At 37.4% G+C, this 13,625-nt stretch overlaps 1 protein-coding gene across 6 annotated transcripts in view; it reads left to right on the forward strand.

The window, feature by feature from the left end:
- The window catches only part of Hecw1 (HECT, C2 and WW domain containing E3 ubiquitin protein ligase 1), a 272,667-nt gene that overhangs the window by 137,230 nt on the left and 121,812 nt on the right, over positions 1-13,625 (forward strand). For all 6 annotated transcript variants that reach the window (XM_036187474.1, XM_036187473.1, XM_036187478.1 and 3 more), the window contains one exon: positions 9,076-9,183. In XM_036187474.1, coding sequence (XP_036043367.1) covers positions 9,076-9,183 — 108 coding nt within the window. The remainder of the gene's footprint in view (positions 1-9,075; positions 9,184-13,625) is intronic.

The following is a 13,625-nucleotide window of genomic DNA, read 5'->3' on the forward strand; positions in this document are numbered from 1 at the left end:
TAAATCGCTTTCCAAATAAAGTATATAGACTCATCTGTCCTTCTGAGGTTCACCCTGACAGTACCCCTGGATTCCCAAGCAAAGAGGAGTAATATTTCTATCAAATGGTGATGATTGCCTTTGATATAAGGTTGGGAAAAGGATATTCATCAGGGCTGTTATCAGGTCCTTAGAACATGCTGCACTTAAACATGTACAGCAAAATCTAGATTTTTCTCTTTGTAATGTGTGTTATCTTTTTTTTATTTTTATCAAAGTTTTCCAGTTCTCCTCAGCTATATACTTTTTCTTGCCTTTGGCTTGTTTCCTTGATATTTAACCATTTAAATGCTTTCTATATTCTATGGAAATTAACTATTTTCTTGAACAAATACTCAAATGTGTGAGAAAATCTCTAAGACTATAGACCATGTTTTGTTTATCCATTTATCCCCCGATTTAGTCTCGAATGAAGCAAAATATGTGATATACATTATCCAGTACATGAAAGAATTTCCTCCCTTCCACACACCATTGTGTACAAATATCTGACTCTGACTATGACATCATAGTGGATGATATAAACACATACCATCTCTTGGAGAACTGCCACGATGAGGAACATTTATACTTCGATATAAAAATTCAAGGAGCTGGGAAATATTATGGTTTTTTTTAAGTAAATGAAGCAATCACTATAAAAAGCATATTATACAATAATCATAATAATAGAAACAGAGCTGTGAGCACACACTGTGAACAGTTATATTTTGCAAATAAGTTATTTTTCAAAGGATACAAACAGTTCTTGTTAATGAGCAGTGAGACAATGGTGCTCTTCCCAGTTCTCTTTGAAAACAAGGGTCAGCTGGAGAGATGGCTCAGCAGTTAAGAGCACTGGCTATTCTTCCAGAGGTCATGAGTTCAATTCCCAGCAACCGCCAGTTGGCTCACAACCATATGTAATGAGATCTGGCTCCCTCTTCTGGCCTGCAGGGATACATGCAGACAGAACACTGTACCCATAATAAACAAAATAAATTTTAGAAGAGAGAGAGAGAGAGAGAGAGAGAGAGAGTCTGCAAAGATAAAAATAAAAACAACTTTTCATGCACAAAACTACATACTTTAATTCTAATTCCTAATTCACCTTTCTTTCTTCTCTATGTCCCTCTTGTTTTTATTTTTTATCTATAAACCTCTAAAATGTTAATAATCTAATTCCTGTGGACACAATAATTTCCTAGCTTTGCCCTCTTTGAGTTTCCTAGCTCAAATCTCTGTTGCTGCAATAAAACACTAACTAAAACCAACTTGGGAATACAGGGGTTTGTTTGGTTTACATGGATCCATCACAGTACATCCTTGAGAAAGCGAGAGCAGGGGCCCAAGAGAGAATCTGGAGGCATGAACTGAAGCACAACCCTGGAAGGAGATTACTTACTGGCTGACTTTACAGCTTGCTCAGTCTGCTTTCTTGCACTACCCAGGACCACCTGCCCATAGGTGGCACCACTCACAGGGGGCTCAGCCTTCCCACATTAATCATTAAACAAGAAAATGCCCCCACAGACATTCACACAGGACAATCGGATGAAGGCAGTTCCTCAGTTGGTGACTCTAGTCTGTGTTAAGTTGACAAAAAAGTAACAAGCACAAAGATTTTTCCCGCTTTGATTTTTCTCTTACTTGATCTAACAGTTTCTATGCTGACTCATCCTATATCCCTTCCACTCCTAATCTTAGTAACTACAACCCTACAGTATGTCATCATGCACTTGCTCCTTTGTTCTCTAATAGTTATTAAAGTTAAGACCATTTGACCATATGGTGTTTACACAATGGGTCTGTCTATAAGTTTTGGTTCTTTCTTAAGCTAATATTCTACTGCCAGACTAATATAAGCATGATATCAGATGCTCTAAGACATAACTTCTGAAGTATACATCTCAACTCTACTACAACCTAGTACCATTTGAATGTTACAAATATTTCAAGTAAAAAAAAAAATACAGCTGGTATAAAAACAATGAAATAACCACAGAGGTTTAATATCTGTGAGATTATGAAAGAAACATTAAAGCTCAAAGTACTATAAACATCTCAAAAACAAAACAATAACAAAAGCCAGTTACACAGCTATGGACTTCAAAGAGAATGAATTAGATGAAATCCCAGATAGGAAATTTAAATGAATGATTACAGAAATGTTTAAAGAGGGGTTTGCAAGATGGCTTAGTGGTTAAAAGTGCTAACTGCTCTTTCAGAACATCTGAGATCAGTTCCTGTCCCATATCAGGTGGCTCTCAACCACCATCATCCCAGCTCCATGACATCTGACACTACAGGTATTGTGGACACCTACACTGTGTGCACATACACACAACAGATGCACATACATAAACAGTTTGTTAAAATAGATCTTAGCAAAAGTTTAAGGAATAAAAGTGTGTCAACAAACTCCTACATTAATTTGAAGGGAGATGTACATAAACATCTAATCAAATAATAAAGTCAGAACAAAGAACAGAAATTCAATAAACACACACAAAAAAACCAAAAATTTAAAAACAAAAGCCTTAGTAAATCAAATAAAAACCTCAACAGAAAGCCTGACTAATAGAATTAATCAAGTGGAATGCAGAATATCAAGAATGGAAGACATGATATATTAATTGGAATATCTAGACACCTACAAAGATAATATAATAAAACATGAACAAAACACGTATGTTTTATGGAACACCATTTTAGATGAATTTACAAATCATGGTAATGAAGGATAATGACTCCCAACTAAGGGTACAAGCAATATGTTCAACACAACATAGCAGAAAACTTCCAAAATTTGAAAAAAGACATGGCCATGGTTGAGGAGGTATTTAGAACACTAAACAGTCAAGATAGACAAAAACCTCTCTGTGTCATATTCTTTAAAAAAAAAAAAAACACCTAAACATAGAGAACAAACACAAATACTGAACAATGAAAGAGAGAAGAGCAAGGACACATACAGAGGAAATAAAACCATCAGAATTACAGATTTATCAACATAAAGCCAAGGCCCCCAAAGAGCATGAAATATTGTATTCCAAGCATTGAAAAGTAATAGTTGTCAACCCAGGTTACCATGCACAGCAAAAAATATCTGTCCAAATTGAAGGAGGAAGAATAACTTCATAAGAAGGAAGGAAAGAAATAATTAAGACCAGGAAGGACATGAAAATGCCGAGAATTAAGGAACAAAGAAAGAATTGGTTCTTTGAAAGGGTAAACAGGATTGACAAGCCCTTAGCAACATTAACTAAAACAAAGAATGAGAAGACCCAAATAAAAAATTAAAGATGAAAAGGGAGGCATTACAAAAAATATGAATGAAAATATTATACATATCTAAAACCCATATTCTACTAAACTGGAAAAGTTCTAAAGAAATGGATGAATTTTTAGACACATAAGACCTGCCCAAAATTAAACTAATATGAAATGAATTACTTCCACAGATCTACAACAAGCCATGAGATTGAAGCAGAAATTTAAAAACAATAAATCTTCCAAAGAAAAGTCCAGGTACAGATGTCTTCATTGCTAATTTTACCAGGCAGCCAAAGAACTAATACCAAAGTTTCATAAACTATGCCATAAAATAGAAAGGGAAGGAACACTGCCAGATATTGTCTACAAAGCTGGTATTACCTTGTTATTAAAGCCAGATAAAAACACATGAAAAGAAAATTGCAGAATTTTGTCCCCAATGAACACTGATGTGATAAAAGATAACTTAATCAACTCAGAAAGATACATCCTCTCATGATAAAAGTTCTGAAGAAAATAGGTGTGGAAAAACATATCTCAAAGTAGTAATAGCTATATATAACAAATGTGTAACCAAAATTATACTAAATGCGATCAAAACAAAACCATCACCATAAAAATCAAGAACAAACTAAGACTGCTTATATTCTTTTCTTTTAATATAGTGATAGAAATCTCAACTAGAACAAGAAAACAAGAGAAGGGAATAAAATGAATCAAGTACGAAAGGAAGAATTCAGAGTATCCCTATTTGGAAATGTGAGCCTATATTTTATACACCCTAAAAACTCTACCAGAGCTCTTTTCTGTGGCACCTCATAAGTGGTTGCTGTGTCAAAATGAAGATGAATATCTCCACTCTGAAACTCATTGAAGTGGGCAATGAACACAAGCTTCATACTTTCCATGAGAAGTGCATGACACATAAGTAGCTCCTGATGCTCTGGATGAAGAGTGGAGGGTTTATGGGGTTCAAATGAACGAAGGAAATGAAAAACAAGATTTTCACATGAAACAAGGTGTCTTGACCCACAAGAGAGTGTGCCTACTCTTGAGTATGGGGCATTCTTATTATAGACCAAGGAGAATGGGAGAGGGGAAGCACAAGTGTGGTCTGGATCCATTGTGGATGCCAACTTAAATGTTTTCAACCTGGTTACAGGGTTGAGTGTGGAAGGGCTATTTTGAAGCTGATAGATACTACTGTATCTCAGTAGCTGGGACCCAAACAAGATAGCAGAATCTGAAAACTTCTCAGTCTCTCTAAAGACAATGATGTCCACCAATACATTGTCAGAAAGCCATTGAACAAAGAAGGTAAGAAGCCCAGGAGCAAAGCATCCAAAATTCAGTGTCCAAGATTCAACATCTTGTTATTCCACTTGTCCTATAACAGGGGTGCCTGTGTGATTGCTCTGAAGAGACAATGCACTAAGAAAAATGAGGAGAGGGGTGTAGAGTGTTCTAAACTTTTGACTAAGAGAATGCAAGAAGACAAAGAAAAATGCTAGGAACATATTGCCAATAAATGTAGGCTGCCATTCCTGAGAACCTCTACTTATAAGAAGTCTAGGCAAAACTAAGTCTTTAAAGTAACAAATAAATGATCAGACCTTGAATCTTTTAGGGGAAAAAAAAACCTCTACCAGAAAGATACAAAAGTAGAATAGAAAAATCAACAGTGTGGTGGTGGTGGTTAGACTCTGTAAGAGAAGGGTTAATGGGCATGCCTTTGGGGAATTATCTTTGTTTTGTTCTGGCTAGTTTTATGTCAACTTGACACAAACTGAAGTCATCTGAGAGGAGGGAACTTCAATTGAGAACATGCCTCCATAAGCTCCAGCTGTAGAGATGGGCCTGTAGAGAATGTTCTTAATTAGAGATTGATGGAGGAGGGCCCAGACCATTGTGGGTGGTACCACCCTGGACTGGTGGTTCTTGTTTCTATAAGAAAGCAGGCTGAGCAAGCCATGAGGGGCAAGCCAGAAAAAAGCATGGCTTCTTTCTTCTTCCATGGCATCAGCTCCTGCTTTCAGGTTTCTGCCCTGTTTGAGTTCCTGTCCTGACTCACTTCAGTGATATGGAAGCATAAGATAAATAAACCCTTCCCTCCCCAACTTGTTTTTGGTCATAGTGCTTGATCAGAGCAATAGTAACCCTAACTAGGACAGTTATATTGACTGAGGAGAGAATGTGTTCACCATGGAAGATACCATCACATGGTGATAGAGAAAAGAAACTAAGGAGCCACATGAGTTTGTTTTTGCTTCTTGACTGCAGATGCAGCAAACCAAATGCTTCAAGCTTCTGCCATTTGACTTCCCTGTCATCATGAACTGTACCCTGAACTGTGATCCAGAATGAACCCTCTTGCTTAAGTTGCTTTTATTACAATATTTTGTCACATCAGAAAGAGCTAAGAAGTGACCTTCCTATATACTAATAGTACATTATGAACAAAGTAAGAAAAACAATCACATTCACAATTGCCTCAAAAAAATATCAAACATCTAAGAATGAACATAACCAAGGAAGTAAAGAACTTTATAATGAAAACTTTAAAACACTGAGGAAAGAAATGAAAGAAAACTCTAGAAGATTTAAAAAAACAACACAAAACTCCCAAGGTCATGGATTGAAAGAATTAACATTGTGACTTATGGTAATACACAAAGCAATGCACCAATTCAGTGCAATCCCCATCAAAATTCCAATGTCCTTCTTCACACACAGAAAAAAAAAAAAATGGGGGAAAAGACAATCACAAATTTCATGTGGAATCCCAAAAGATCCTTGGTAGTCAAAACAATCATGGACACAAGGAACAGTGTTGTAGGTATAATCACACCTGATTTTAAGTGGTACTGCAGAGCTATAGTAATAAAAGTAGCACAGTACAGTACATGCATAAAAATAGGTACACATATAGAAGGACAGAATAGAGGAGCAATAAATAAACCCATTTAGGTATATCCACCTGATTGTTTTTACAAAGATGCTAAAAATACTGATTGTAGAAAATACAGTCTCTTCAATAAACAGTGCTGACAAAACTGTGTATTCATATGATGAAGGATAAAATATTAAGTAAAGAGACCAACTAGAGAATAAAAGAAAATGTTTACTGAGCAAGGGGAACATTTCTCCACTGTTGATGGTAGTGCAAACTCATACAGCTGCTTTGGAAATCAGTATGGCGGTTTCTCAGAAAATTGGGAATCAATCTTCCTTAAGTCCCAGTTATACCACTCTTGGTCATATACCCAAGGAATGCAAGGAATGCTCAATCATACCACAAAGACACATCCGTAACTATGTTCATAGCAGCATTATTTGTAATAGCCAGAACCTGGAAACAACCTAGATGCCCCTCAACCGAAGAATGGATAAAGAAAATGTGGTACATATACACAATGGAGTACTACTCAGTTGTAAAAAAAAAAAAAAAAAGACATCATGAAATATATCATCCTGAGTGAGATAACCCAGACTCAGAAGTACAAACATGGTATATACTCACTCTTAAGTGGAGACTAGATGTAAAGCAAAGGATAACCAGACTACAACCCACAGCTCTAGAGAAGCTAGCTAACAAGGAGGACCCAAAAAGGGATGCATGGATCTCCCTGGGAAGGGGAAATATATGAGATCTCCATGAGTGAACTGGGGATGGGGGAGGGGCAATGGAGGGCTGAGGATGGGGGATGTGAACATAAGGGAACAGGATGGTCAAGCTGGAATGGGGACAGAGTGGGAGAGCAGTGAAAGAGATACCATGAGAGAGGGAGATATTTAGAAACCAGGTACTAGGGAAGTCCCCAGGAATCACAAGCATGACCCCAGCTTAGACTACACTAGCAATAGTCGAGAGGGTTCCTGAACTGGCTTACCTCAGTAATCAGATTGGTGAATACCCTAACTGTCATCATAGAGTCTTCACCCTAACTGATGGAAGCAGATGCAGAGATCCACAGCCAGGCACCAGACTGAGCTCTGGGAGTCCAGTCAAAGAGAAGGAAAGGGATTCTTTGAGCAAGGGGAACCAAGATAATGATGAGGAAACCTACAGAGATAATCAAACCAAACTAGTGGGAACTCATGAACTGTGGACCGACAGCTGTGGCACCTACATGGGACTGGACGAGGCCCTCTGCATAAGCGAAGACAGTTGTGTAGCTTGATCTGCTTGAGCAGCCCCCTGGCATTGAGATTAGGATCCATCCCTGTTGCATGATCTGGCTTTTTGGAGCCCACTACCTATGGTGGGACACCTTGCACAGCCTTGATGCAGGGTGAGGGGCTTGGACCTGCCTCTACTGAATGAACCAGGCTCTGCTGACTCGACATGGGAGGCCTTACCTTGTTGGAGGGAGGAAGAGGGGGTAGGTTGTAGTGGGAAGGCTGGAGGAGTAGGAGGGAAGAGAGGGTGATCTGTGGTTGGAATCTAAAATGAATAAAAAATTCCTTTGCAGAAAGAAAATGTTTACTGACTATACATATGACAGAGAATTAATATCTATAATATACAAAGAATTGAAAATAAAATCAAATACCGAAACCCAAAATAACCTAAATAATAAACTGGCTAATTAAAGTAAAATCAATCCTTGAATAATGAAGTAAGTATACATTGCCAAAACACTGGTTCAAAATCAGAAAAATGAAAATACAAGAGGCATTGAGATTACACCTCACTCATTAAGAATGGCAGTTATCAAGAAAGCAAATAGCCAATATTGTCAAGACTGCAGACTATAGGGAACCTTTATACTCGGCTCATAGAATGTTAACTACTCTAGACATAGAAATGAGTATGGAATTTTCTCACTAAATTCAAGCTTTCCTATGACAAGGTATATCATCTTGTAGTCCAAGTCAATGTATCACAGAGATACTTCACACCAATACTTACTAACCACAGCCTTATTAACAATAGCAAAGTTGTAGAACCAGCCTAGGCGTCTGACAACAGAGAAACGGATTAAGAAAATGTGGTACATAAATACAATCAGATATTCTTTATCCATAAAAAAGAATGAAGTTATGTCATTTGCACAAAGCTGGAAATAACCATAACAAGTGAGCAAATGAAGCCGGTTTCAGGCAGACAAACATTGCATGTTTTTGCTCAGTTGTGGGTCCTAGACTTCATAATTATCATGAAAGTAAAAACAAACTGGGGAATGAAGACAATTAGTGCAAGAGGATGTGAAGAATAGCAAGATGTGGGTAGGAGTATACTTAGCGTATATATCTGTATGAAAATGGCTTCATGGGAACCTGTTTAGTACATTTTAAGAAAATAAAATAAAAAGTATTATGAAGCCTAGAATGAAGAAGATGTGATACATGGTGGAGTTCATGAGGAATGGGAGTGGGAGAGGGAGAAAGTTATATTCAGGAAGGCAAGCACCATCAGACCTCTTCTCTATGTCTCTTTATTCATAAATGAGGATCAAGTCAAAAATTTTAAGAAGACTTTCACAGATTTCATACAACTAAGAACTATTCAAAAATAATAACTTAAGAGTCATTGCAGTGATTGTCCATGGTTATTGCTTTCTGTCTATGGAGATGTTTAAGAAGTAAGTAAATCCATCTGTCAGGAATGTTGGGTAGAAAAAAAAATGCTTTGTTCTGATGGTGTATTGGAACACTCCCAGATTTCTATGTGATCTCAAGTGTTACTATTCATATCCTTTGCTCTTTTTCTTTGCTGCTCCTAAATATGAGGCTGGCTGATATGTTTCTCTATTCTCCTTTTCCCTTTTGCTCCCATAGGAGAAGTCTCATCTGAAAACTTTCTGGATTATAAGAATCGTGGAGTCAACGGTTCTCACAGAGGCCAGATCATTTGGAAGATTGACGCCAGCTCATACTTTGTGGAGTGTAAGTACTGTCACCATTCCTATGGTCCAGAAGACATAGTTGGAGCAGAATTCAGCTGCACTCTTTTCTGTTCTGCTGCAGGGCTTCCACTTTGAAAGGTGCCTTCACTTAGGGGCCAGGTAAAAGCAGAGTCAGGTTTAATGAGAACCTTAAAACATGCAGGAGGACAGGTAAAGCCAAGAGTCACGTGGCAATATATAGATTAGTAGAAATGGGTTCATTTAAATGTAAGAGTTAGCTAGTAACAAGCCTGAGCTATCAGCTGAGCATTTATAATTAATATAAGCCTTTAAATGATTATTGGGAACTGGGCAGTTGGGACAGAAAATGTCCATTTACAATATTTTGTCCACATATCCTTTTCTCCTGTATGCTCTTTGGAAGCAAATTGATTTTCTAGGCCATGTGTCCAGAGGACTTACTAATACTAATTAGTGTCAAGGGCACAGGGGGTTATCTGATAGCCTTGCTAACAATAGGAACTTCCAAATCCTATGTGTAAGCATGAGACATCTGCGTTGCCTAATGAGAACTGCTTCCTAGCCTGCCCACCTAAGGTGTCCATGCCATGACCATGGACTTAAATCTATTTTCAAGTTAAGGCAAGTAGAACATGAAAAATACAAATTCCTTTTTGTACTTTGTGGCACTTAGAGGGCATTCTTTCATTCATTAAAGCAAATCTGACAAAAAAAAAATGGAAGAGACTGTGTAATCCTAGCTGCTCGGTCCTCAGCCCAATTGTCCTATTCTCCCCAGCAATCTTGCCTTTGTCGTGCCAATTTATCCTCTGACAAAAGCATCACTTGTCAAAAAGAATAACAGTATCACTATTAGGAGGTGTAGCCTTATTGGAGTAAGTGTGTCACTGTGGGGGCGGGCTTTCAGATCTCTTTTGCTCTAAGTTTCTAGCTCTTCCCAGAAATGCCCCTCCATTTCTAGTCTGTCCCAGTACTCTCTCCCTCCATCCTCCCCCAACCTGATCCTGTTCCTATCACCCCCCATTCAGACCTTTTCTTAATTAGAGCCTTCCCCCAATTTTTGCCATGTGCCCCTTTAGATCACGTGTACCACACTATTTCCTCCTCTATTGCTCCTCCCTGGCCTGAGATGTTCCTATTTTACTTCCCTGGTTTCTGTAGTTACCCCTGGTTTTTTTTACCCACATTTGAATATTTGGAGCTAGGGAGAGAGAATGTATGATATTTGTCTTGGTCCATTTTCCTGCAGATTCATCTTTCTTTACAACTGAATATAGTATTCCATAGTGTATATGGGCCACATTTTTCATTATACATTTATCAGTTGACAGACATTTAGGTTGTTTCCATTTCCTAGCTATGGTGAACAGGACAGCCATGAACATGGCTGAACAAGTATCTGTGGAGTAGGATGTAGAGGCCTTTGGGTTTATGCTAAGAAGTGGTATAGCTGTTCAGTAGATTTAAATTTTAGCTTTCTGAGAGTCTCCACACTTATTTCCAAAGTGACTAGATCTGTTTGCAATCCAACCAACAATGAGTGAGTATCCCCTTTCCCCACATTTCCTCCAGCTTTTGTTGGTCTTTGTCATTCTGTGACAAGAGGAAACATCAATGATGCTTTGATTTGAATGTCCTTAATTTGTAGGGGCAAAGAACACTTTTTGAGATATTTCTTATCCAGTTTTTTTTTCTTCTTTTGAAAACACTCTGTCCAGGTACCAAGCCCATTCCTCAAATTGATTTCTTTATATATTTCCCAATACCTGGAACCCATGTGCACTTGTGTAAAGAATCTGATGATTCTTTTGGTGTTGTTATACTGCATTGTCTCTGCATGTGTTTGGCCAGTTCTAACTGAGAACTCTGCTTTGCAAATGGACACTTGCAGAAATGATTCAATACTTATAATGATGTTTTCCCCTACCTGAGGTCATTCACAGACCTTTGTTTAGAAGTCTGAACAACCTCATCTAAATCTCAACACTCAAAATCTAGAACTCATCCCTGAATTTTATATTTGGGACCTTTACTGCCTTGTTTTCTGTTCTATTGCCTTGTTATTTCAGTGTATCCAGGAGAGAGTTTCCAGATTTAGTGGGGGAAACTATGGTCTATTTTTCCTGAATTTCCATGAGGGGCAAACAAAGAGTAATATTTTAAATATATCTCATGTGAAACTTACACTAAAAACATATTCCTTATTTATCTGAAATTCTGTTAACTGTGCATTCTATAGTTTATTTCACACTATTTTTGTCATATTTATTTGTTTTCACCCCCCAGCTTTTCTAGATGTTTTCAAATTTGCCTGTTTTTCCACGACTGAAATGAAAAGTTCACTTTGCTAGTTAACTAACAAACTTGAATTTTTTCAAGCTTTGTTTTGTATATACACACACACGCATGTAACAACAAGTAATGGAAAAATGAAGCTATGGATTTGAATAAGCTGGTTGCCCCTGGTCAAACTTGAAATGAACCAGGTAAAAACAACCATAACATAAGCATGTCTATTTCACCACTACTATTAACCTATGCACTTAGTTTGCTGATCTCTTTTCCTGGAGAGCTGGAATATACAACCTTTCATTAACCCTTTAGACACTCACAAATAGGACAACCCTGAGCTGCTGTCTAAGTCAGCACTACTGATCATAAAGAAGGCCATTCATGTGTTGACCATGTCACATGTACCGTGTTTATACATCATTCTACTCCAAATACACAACAAAACTGTTGTAACAGAACTGCTTTGTATTTAGAAGATAGTTTACATTTAGAAAATATATTACAGGTATTATCATTATTTTTAGAAAGACAAAGACAGTCCCTGACAAAGTATCTGAAAATGTACTTGATATTCCACTAATATTTCTTTGCTTATAAACCTTGCTATTTTTCTAAGAGAGGGCAATAATTGTCAACTATAGAAATAATTATCAACTATAGAAATTTCTTTGCCCTTGGACAACTGCCTACTTATCATTATACATGCAAAACTCTAGTCGTTATCCGTTTTTTAAAGTATGGTGTTACGTTACAATGGAAATATGAAAATAAATGGTACCAATACCTTACTAACAAAACTAAGTAATGAATTAAACAGATCAGTTAAGTGTAGCCAAAGTAAATATGAAGTATCATGTAATTTTTTAATGAAATTATTTTTAAAGCCATAGACAAAAAATAATATATTATATTGTTATGTTTAGGCATTTATTAGTAGCTTTCCTTCATATCCTATTCCTAAGCTACAATACATGTTTAGGTTAAGTAAGGAAGATCCATTAGTGATCAAGCTTCTAAATTTCAAAATGTATTATTAAAATACATGTTTAAGGGGGGAAAAAGATACAAACTTTGCCATCAATTTTTTCCCCCAAAGGGAAAATATCATGCTCTGAAGGTTTCCATGAGTTAGTTCTTGGTTCAAAATAAGCACTAATCTGACTATAGGATTTAACTTAAGTTTGTTATCAGGTTCCCCAACCATTGGCTCAAAGACATTACAATCATTTTCTTTCTTGAATAAAAGCTACTGGCACTGCTACACATTCCTGTTATTCCCTTCTATATGACTTAGCTTAAAGTTCTTCCCCAGTGTACTGATCTCCCTGGCATCCACAGACAGTATAACTGGTACTGAAGGACATCCACAGACAGTATAAGTGGTACTAAAGGGCATCCACGGACAGTATAACTGGTACTGAAGGGCATCCACGGACAGTATAACTGGTACTGAAGGGCATCCACAGACAGTATAACTGGTACTGAAGGGCATCCACGGACAGTATAACTGGTACTGAGGGGCATCCACGGACATATAACTGGTACTGAGGGGCATTCACGGACATATAACTGGTACTGAGGGGCATTCACGGACATATAACTGGTACTGAGGGGCATTCACGGACATATAACTGGTACTGAGGGGCATTCACGGACATATAACTGGTACTGAGGGGCATTCACGGACATATAACTGGTACTGAGGGGCATCATGGACAGTATAACTGGTACTGAAGGGCACTGATGGGAACAGTGAGCTGCATGACTTGCTGCTTTATCCAGAGCTTACCATGATTGCCCATCTATGAGAAACCTGCTTTTTGGACCTGGCTGTGTAGACCTAATATGGGAAATTTGTAAATATCTTAGATAATGTTATGGAACTAGGCTATTAAATGGCCCACCAAAAGCTTGAAATGAAATTAATGAATGTATTAATTTCCTACAGGGAAAAAAATAACTCAGGAAGTAAAAAGCTTATGAGCAACCAGGCATTACTCAGGTCATGAGAAGTCTTAACAATATCAACTTAATGGGCTTTTAGAAACTCAAAGAGCTAAAAATTTGCTGAAAAAAGTTTAATCTCACTAGTAATCAAGTAGATGAAATGATACTGATAATGCATTTCTATTTTCAATTCATTTTGAATTATATGTCCAACTAACAGCA

This window comes from Onychomys torridus, chromosome 5 (assembly GCF_903995425.1).
Source record: "Onychomys torridus chromosome 5, mOncTor1.1, whole genome shotgun sequence".
Taxonomy (NCBI): domain Eukaryota; kingdom Metazoa; phylum Chordata; class Mammalia; order Rodentia; family Cricetidae; genus Onychomys; species Onychomys torridus.